Genomic DNA, 9,170 nt, shown 5'->3' with positions numbered 1-9,170 from the left:
CAGAAGTCAAGAATGATTAGGGTAACACGTCAAATTAACTTAAATCGAGAAATGTTAGACAAGACTGAATAATATTAAGAAAGATCGAATAATGTTCAACAAGACCGAAAAATATAGACAAGTTCAAAGACAAGGAAAAAATTTCAAATACTTTCTTAACCAATTAAATTATAATAAACGTCTAAAACTAAAAATTATACCTAAATAGCAACTAAACTAATATTAAGAACAACTTAATCAAACACAAAAGTAAAAGCTCATTAATATTAGTTAAAATTACTAATATTTTTGTACATTTACTGTTATGTTAACCACTATTAGAGAAACACCGAGTTAAATGAAATTAATAAATAGATATCATGTGGTCTTATCAATTCATCATGCGCCTTTGTAAGAATTAAAAATAAATAAAAATTATAGAAACAAAACCAAACTTTTCCTTAAATCAGTAAATGCTTACATGCATAAGCCCTAACTTCCTCTACATATTCAACGATGTTCCAGAAAGTATGAAAAGAAAACATAATATATATATATATATATATATATATATATATATATATATAAATAATTCTATATAGTTTTGAATAATTTATATAAAATAATGTTTTTATTATAAGAAACCCTAGATTTAGGGTTTAGGATTTAGGGTTTAGGACGTGATGAAAAAATTCTACACGGAAATGTTCTTAATGATACGAAGAATAGATAATAGGGAAATTTAGAAGGTACCAATGGAAAAGTGACACATGGTGATGTTGAGGATAAGCATATCAGAAATTTTTGAGGAGACAAGAAAGAACAAAGGTGCATTACACGTGAAAACACGTTTTCTATACAAACATAATTCAAACATAACACATTTTTCATGGCTAACTATTCTCATCCTCATATCTGCCAATGTCTGAGCCGCTTGCTTGGCTTCCGGCGACATTTTCCGGTCACTGTCGCCGGAAACCGCCGTAAAACTGGTCAACAGTTGGTTGAGGAAGTGTTGTCTTTGGCCCAAGGCCTACTCCACCTTGGACTCGCACCTGGTCACGTGGTTGCCATTTCTGCTTACAATAGGTACCTTTTCTTTGCTCTCTCACTTTTAGTTTTTCTCTCCCATTTCTTTTACTACCTCAGAAGTACAAAGAATGAGAATGTATCAGTTTTGAATTTCTACAACTGTTTTAGGAGAATCTCTCATTTTCCTTAGTGTTAATTTGATTTTTGCATCTGCTAGCGTTAGTGGTTAATCATTAATTACGGTCAGTTTCCTCAAACAAAGTTCCAAATTAGAAAGTTACAATTCTAATGGTATATAGTTCATCTTACTTAATTCAATCTAATATGAACTTCCAAGTTACACTACAATTCGTAATAGAATTTTATATAGTTTCTTGTTTTGGACCATGCATGTTATGATTAAAGAATGGGTTCCATTATTGGAGAAATTTATGGATCTTTATTCTTATATAGTGTTCTATTTTTTCATTTCTGGTAAATATGGAACTTAAAATCACACTTGTATTCTTAATAATGCACAGCACTGGTTGTCATGTTGTTTTGTTCTCGTTTCAATTTGACTCTTTGGCCCCCTCTTTGTGGTTTGTGTTGGGAATTAGAGATGATGATGACATGGGCATTAGCTTTTCCTTATTAAGGTCAAACAATGCAATAAATTTCTACTGTGAAATGTCTACAGATCCAAATATATTTTTTCAAACTTCTGTTGACATTTTTTTTTTCATCGTTATCTTGTAAATTAATTGTCGTGTTGATCCTGGAAACAAATAGGAGCCCACTTATTTAACGAGACCGGTATAAGATTTTACTTAAAAATGAAACAACCTTAAAAAAAATCAATGAGGGTGTGTTGTTTCTTTTTCTCGTTTACAACTGAATGTACTCGAGCAAGATAATGCAGACAATACGAACTGTTTTACCTGCAGTTTTTGCTTTGTTGATGCAAAGATTCTAGGTGATTTAAATTATTATATTTGTTATTTATGTTGTTTCTTATGGCTTATAAGAGGTCTAGGAGGCAGTAATTCCCTTGCAACAACAATAAGGATTTGTCTTTGTTGTATAATCTATAAACACGTTATCCTATCCTATAAAATGTCTAGTTATTGCTAATTTACTTTTGTTGATGATAGAGTTTGTTTTTTTTTTATTTCAGTGATAGGTATCTGGAATGGCTATTAGCCATTGCATTTGTTGGAGGAATAGCTGCTCCTCTGAACTATAGATGGGTGAGTAAATTTTCTGTAGACTTTATTGCTTAGTTTTGACTTGTGTGCTATTCTTAAACTTTTTTTTTTCACTTTTTTCCAAAAGAGAAAAAGAAAAAAAACTTGGTATTATCTTGAAACCATTTTTATGCCAATATGGTATTTCAGAACAATGTTCAACTCAACTTCTTATCGTTCATTACTAGCTCACCTTAAAAGTTAATATGTTTTCGTTCAGCCTTGTACTGGTTGCTATTTTCCCTTATTGGGAAAAGTGTGATTTTAGTCTCCATAGTTTCAGTCAAACACGGTCACGGTCCCTATACTTCATATCGCGAAGTCTGGTCCTCAATCTTTAAATCAGATGTGAATTTAGCCCTGTGTTCAAAATAATTCACCATGTTTTTTTGGACTAAGAAGGACAAAATTCACATGATTTTAAATTTTGAGGACTATATTCATCAATGAGAAAATGTAGAGACAGACCACATTTGACTAAAAGTATCAGAACTAAATTTATTTTTCCCTTATTTTATCTGCAACCTCTTCTCTCATAATCTGTTTCATATACCAATCATAAAGTTATGCGTTAAAACAATTTTCTTTCCTGCAGAGTTTTGAAGAGGCAAGATTAGCATTGGCTGCAGTGAAGCCAGTGTTGCTAGTGACTGACGAGAGCAGTTCCACATGGTACTCAAAACTTCAGCAAAATGATATTCCATCTCTGAAGTGGCATATTTTGTTGGATTCCGCTTCCTTAGATTTTACTAAGTGGAACGGTAGGAACATTACTGGGTGCTTAGTCACCATTGTGAAAAATATATGTTAAACCTTTTTTCACTTGAATGATCTTTATAACTTACTGATTTTACTGCCTTGCAGTGTTCACTCCAGAAATGATTAAGAGGTATCCTGCAAAGCTTGAACCATTTGACTACTCATGGGCACCTGAAGGCACTGTCATAATATGCTTTACTTCAGGTTCAAGATTCTCACTCAGATGCTTTTCCTCAGGACTCCAATTAATCGTGGTCTACATAAAAGAAAATAGATAAGAAACTTTCCACAGAAGAAGGCAATCATTTCTGCGCTATCTGAAAGTATACATGTGGATGAACTAACTCACTAACAAACTGCAAGTTAGGTTGAATAATTCGCCGTCAAATGACTTCTAGAAATTGATTTCATACATGATTGATGAAAATAACTATTGTGTATGCCATACCGGTTCCCTCTGCAAAATAGAAACTTGTTTAACTAAATGGAATTAATTTTTTAGATTGATTTACCTGTAATCTGTGAATACGGGCACTGGAGCAGATTCTTTTTGAGGTACTTAGTGAAAAAGAGCAGAAGATTTGTAGTTATTGGAAATATTTCTTTCCAAACTCATGAAATCTTTTTAGTTCACTTTTAGGAGTTTAAAAAGAAATATACAATCAATATGTCCAAAGTTGCTTTGACATGTTAGTTGCAGATATTTAGAAATTTGACATGACTTTTTAGTAGTAGTGTATGTGCTACTGCGTAAATATTATTCTAGGGGTGTTAATTTCTGATCAAATATACCTTCTTTTTGTCTCCTGAAATTGTTGTATTCTTGACTCTAGGAACGACGGGAAAGCCTAAGGGAGTCACTCTAAGTCATGGAGCTTTGATCATACAATCCTTAGCGAAGATTGCCATAGTTGGCTACAATGAGGATGATGTATGTCATTCCGTGTTACAACGAGGCTGTTAATATTAAGATTTTGAATTTGGCTTCTCTAAAGTGAGAAAAGATAAAGTAAGTAATTTTAATCATTGGTGAGAAAATCAATGATTGATATCCCAACATGAATAATTTGTTATGTATGTGCACATAATATTGATTGTTAATTTTCTCATCAACGACTGAGATTTCTCACTGTACACCCCAAAGCAAGTTGCTTATTTTAGAGGATCTGGATCCTAAGATTTTACATCTGTGCAAGATACATGGTAAATCCTGCTGAAACAGGTGAAGAATGATTAAGTTTTCCATGTTAATGGCATTTGTTCTGTTACAGGTCTATCTGCATACTGCTCCGTTATGCCATATTGGTGGCTTGTCATCAGCCATGACCATGCTTATGGTTGGAGGTTGTCATGTCTTGATGCCAAAGTTTGATGCAGAATCAGCTGTTGGTGCCATAGAACAATATGCAGTGACATCTTTTATCACAGTTCCTGCAATAATGGCCAGTCTGATTTCTGTAATTAGGTATATTCCAGAGTCAATAGGAACAACACTTGTCCTTTTTTGAAACAAAGATTATCACAAAGTAAATATTGCTAAATTAGTATTTCAATCTTTTAACCTACATTAAAATGAAATTATATTTCAGCTGCACAAGATAAATGTTCTAAAGATGTCAGGTTTATTGATCAAACTCCTTTTCATCCTTTTTATGTCTGATATGCTAGGAATTCTTCTGCATAAATGTTTTGCTATCTTCTTACCTTAGAAGCCAAGTATCAGAGTTTGTGAATACATTTTTTCAACTTTCTCAATCTATATTTGTTTTGATAATTTTAGGCCCAAAGATATATGGAAAGGAGGAGAAACTGTCAAGAAAATACTAAATGGGGGTGGAAGCCTCTCACATGAGCTCATCAAGGACACAAGCATATTCTTTCACAGAGCTAAACTTATTTCAGCTTATGGTAGGTCTTTGTTATCCTTATGCTGGGTAGAAGAAACTTTATTGTCTAATTTTAGATCGTAAAAACTTGCATATCAAATTGAACTTCTATTAACGTACTTTTGCATGTGAGTGCTTTTAGGTTGATGGATTTTTTACTCTTGAAAATATGAATAAGAAAATCTATGTAGCTGGGAGAAGAAAAATATATTAGTAAACAATCTAGAGATTGAGAGATGATACAAAATTAAGGGAGAAGAGGGAAAAGGAAAGACAAGAACTTAGAAGAAATTGGAAAATATTTAGCCAACAATCAATACCATGATGAGAACAAGTAATTTACAGCAGGACCTGTTAAACTAATTGGATACACACTTCAAGTAATCAATTTACCTCGGAACAGTCAAGCAGACCATATTAGAAACCAATTCTATAATATACTCAATTCCATATTGAAAGATTATAGCAAGGCACTGCTTATTGAAAGCCCCATTAATTTGAACCGATGTGCCAAGAAACTGAAATCCTTTGCAGATGTTCCCAGTGCTTAATGTTTTCTTTTTATTAACATCCCAGTTTATATATGTCGGTTTAAAAGTGTGTGGTGAAACAGAAACCTGCACCTGCCAATATATATATATATACATATATATATATATATATATGTATATATATATATATATATGTATATATATATATATATATGTATATATATATATATATGTATATATATGTGTATATATATACATATGTATATATGTGTATATATGTATATATATACATATATATACATATATATATATATATATATATATATATATATATATTTTCAAGGAGTTTCATTTAAAGCCATTTAAAGTTTATCTCCTACATAGTCACCAGAAATATGGCCGTACATCATCTTCCTAATTCAACCTGCTTTATTAAGTATTGGAAAGCCATTGATTCTTTCTGTACCTATCTAGCTGGGCTAATAGGTCAAGAACATGACGAAGGAATGGCATCCTCAAATCTGTATCGATGAAATCACTGGTTTGATTTAGTAGCCAACAAATAGTCAAGTCTACATTGAAGAACGTGTGCTTCTGTTTTTTCTCTATGACAAGATCAAAAGTTTCACTTTTCTCCTCTTTTTTTTATTTTTTTTATTTTATCAGTATATGTTTACTTTACTCAATACAACATACCAAATGACAAAAATTTATAATGTATGATGTGATGGCCACTGAAATTTGACCATTTTTTAAATTTCTCTATGTTCTCTTGTGTATATTAGATGGAAATTCACTGGTCTGATCTTATAGCCTTTGTCTGTTTCATTTATCAAAGGAATGACAGAAACCTGCTCTTCATTGACATTCCTGATGCTGTATGATCCAATGGATGAAAAGACAAACATGTCCCTTCAATCATTTGGTGTGGCAGGATCCAAGTTTATTCAGCAGCCACAAGGTGTCTGTGTTGGCAAGCCTGCACCCCATGTAGAACTGAAGATAAGTGCAGATGCTTCTGGTCAGATTGGAAGAATTCTAACTAGAGGACCACACATAATGCTTAGGTATTGGGAAACTCACACAAATCCATTAAGCCCGAACAATGAAGCCTGGCTTGACACAGGTGATATTGGATCGATTGATCATTATGGTAATCTGTGGCTTCTTGGTCGAACAAATGGTCGAATCAAGAGTGGTGGGGAGAACATTTACCCTGAAGAGGTAATAGAAGTGTCACCTAACTTTGTTTCCTTATCATAAAGAACAAACTTAAACCAAGAGAATAAGCTGTTAGGTTCATGACAAATGCTTCTTTTTCTCAGTCAAATGCTTGTCTTTACTTTATTTATGGTATTTACAACTCCATGGAAGAGTGAACATGTTATTTGTTTGATGTAGGTTGAGGCAATTCTACTACAGCATCCAGGGATTACAAGTGTTGTTGTTGTGGGAATCCCAGATGCTCACCTAACAGAGATGGTAGCAGCATGTATCCAACTTAGAGAAAATTGGCAATGGTCAGAGCAATTGATTGTTTCAAATGAAGAGTTTAAGCTATCTAGAAAGAATCTCCAGCTACATTGTATAGAAAATCATTTAAGCAGGTATTTCTCCAAAATCCATGTTTGTAAGAGAATAGTTTGGTTGAAGGAAGCAAGTGATGATTTCTTTTTGTTCTCTTTTCAGGTTTAAGATACCAAAAATGTTTATTGCATGGAAAAAGCCATTTCCACTTACTACAACAGGGAAAATAAGAAGAAATGAAGTCAGAAAGGAAGTTATCTCTCAGCTACAATCTTTACATAGTAATCTTTGAACATATCATGCCTCCAATACCCCCTTAAACCACTGGATGCTTCTGATGAGAATTTTGACCAATCCCTTCAATTCACTCGTCAACTTAAGTACAATTTTGTATCTGTAGAAATTCAGGAACCCTTCATTGTTGTATCACACATTCTTACTTCTTGAAAATCTTGTCTTCTTTGTGAAGTAAAATGTGTTTGATTCAATTCAATTTTCACAAAATATGTACTTATTTTCTGTGAATTTGCAGAATAATATTAAAATAAGCTATTATGTTTCTGAGTTTAATTTTATGATGTGATAAATTTTAAAACAAAGTAGTGAAGGATTAAACAAAAGAAAGTGGCTGTGAAAAAGTACTTGATATGCAGTCTTTTGGTCTGGACCACAACTATAGTTGAAGTAATTATGTGTTTGGAAATATCCATTTAAGAGTATCTTTGTTAACTCTAATGAAATGAAAATCCCTTTAAATAAGGGAAATATCCGATCATATATGTGATTATAAATTTAAGACAGACTCTTATAAATCTTTCTTATTAAAACATGTTGACAAATTTAAGATAAACACAAGAATAAACAAAATACAATAAATAGTTAATTTAATATAATAAATAGTTAATTTAATATAATAAATATTAATATATTTGTTTTTATTACAATGAAAGAATAATAACTTTAAAATGAAATCTTTAAATTTATTAATTTTGTTTAAACTTTATTAATGATGTATATAATTAAACAATTGCTTCATCTTTAATAACTGACAATAAGGATTTTAAATTTAAAAAAATGTAAAAGACACCGCTTAAGATTAATTATATATTAACATAAATTTGTATTATAATAAATATAGGTGACAATTATTAAAGATTAAACACATGCATTTTTACCAATCGTATAATTAAACATTAATTAAAATATGAATTTTATTAAACTCTCAAATTTAAATAAAAGTTACAAAGATATTAAAAGTTATATAATCCACTGAAACTCACAAATATCTAGGATCTTGCAAAATGAACCACTATCACAGTCAATTTATCAGTAGCTATTTATATATAAAATAATGATTAAAATGTGAGTTTTCACAGTGAAACAAAAAAAAAAACATCGTCGTTCTTGCTTGTTTAGTCCCTTGAAAAAAGTTCGTGATGAAACACTAACACATTAAACCTTGGATTCTATCACCCAAAAAAAAATGTGAAAATAGCAAAATCTTTGGATTCTATCACCTATTGTGCTTTTCTTCTCACCCTTTTCTGTTTTTTAACTTTTTTTCCTTCCTTTGTCATTAAGCTTTCATTGTAATGAAACCACAACTTTAACCCTCTTCCTTTCTAAGTGTAAATAACACCAACTTTAACAACAACAGAATATTTCAATTTTCCCTAATATGAAAATGATACTACTTTTTTTTTTTTACTTTACTTATTATTCTGATAAAAAGTTATTCTTAGTTTTCTTAATTTTACGGATTAAGTATGTTTTTAGTTATTAAACTTTGACCCAAAATTGAAATTCGTCTATGTCCGAAACTTCGATACTTTTTTGTCTTTAAATTTTACAAATAAATAAATATAGTCCTTTTAACCCAATTACATTAACTTTTTTTAGGTGTCGAACGCATTTTCTATAAAATATTGAACCAAAAATGTGTCAAACGGTGTGTAAACAACTCCAATACTAATATGAAATACGTTCAACACGTAAAAATAAAGTTAACGTAATTGGGTTAAAAAAACTATTTTCATTCATTTTTTAAACATAAAAACCAAAATATATCAAAGTTTCAGACATAAATAATTTCCAATTTTGAATCAAAGTTCATGACTAAAATCGTACTTAACCCTGATTTTAAATACAAACCAAATAATTTCTTAAAAATAACAAAACAGACAAATGCATGTGCTTTATAAATAAAAAAACGTCTATTTATGGTAATGAAAAACAAAATTTTTGTATATTACTCAAAATACTATATAATG

At 30.9% G+C, this 9,170-nt stretch overlaps 1 protein-coding gene across 1 annotated transcript; it reads left to right on the top strand.

Moving 5' to 3' along the window:
• The first annotated feature begins 822 nt into the window (after positions 1–822).
• On the top strand, positions 823–7,470 carry AAE14 (acyl-activating enzyme 14). Its single transcript, XM_028075129.2, has 10 exons — positions 823–1,068; positions 2,168–2,240; positions 2,833–2,998; positions 3,102–3,200; positions 3,830–3,927; positions 4,268–4,461; positions 4,777–4,904; positions 6,212–6,597; positions 6,775–6,980; positions 7,063–7,470. The coding sequence occupies exons 1-10, from the start codon at positions 869–871 to the stop codon at positions 7,190–7,192; spliced, it is 1,680 nt and encodes a 559-aa protein (XP_027930930.1). The 5' UTR covers positions 823–868; the 3' UTR covers positions 7,193–7,470.
• The last annotated feature ends 1,700 nt before the right edge of the window (positions 7,471–9,170 follow it).

This window comes from Vigna unguiculata, chromosome 6 (assembly GCF_037176805.1).
Source record: "Vigna unguiculata cultivar grain cowpea cultivar isolate G323 ecotype 2 chromosome 6, ASM3717680v1, whole genome shotgun sequence".
In the NCBI taxonomy this organism is placed as follows: domain Eukaryota; kingdom Viridiplantae; phylum Streptophyta; class Magnoliopsida; order Fabales; family Fabaceae; genus Vigna; species Vigna unguiculata.
Note: the sequence above shows the minus strand (reverse complement) of the source record. Positions and strands in the feature narration are given on the sequence as shown.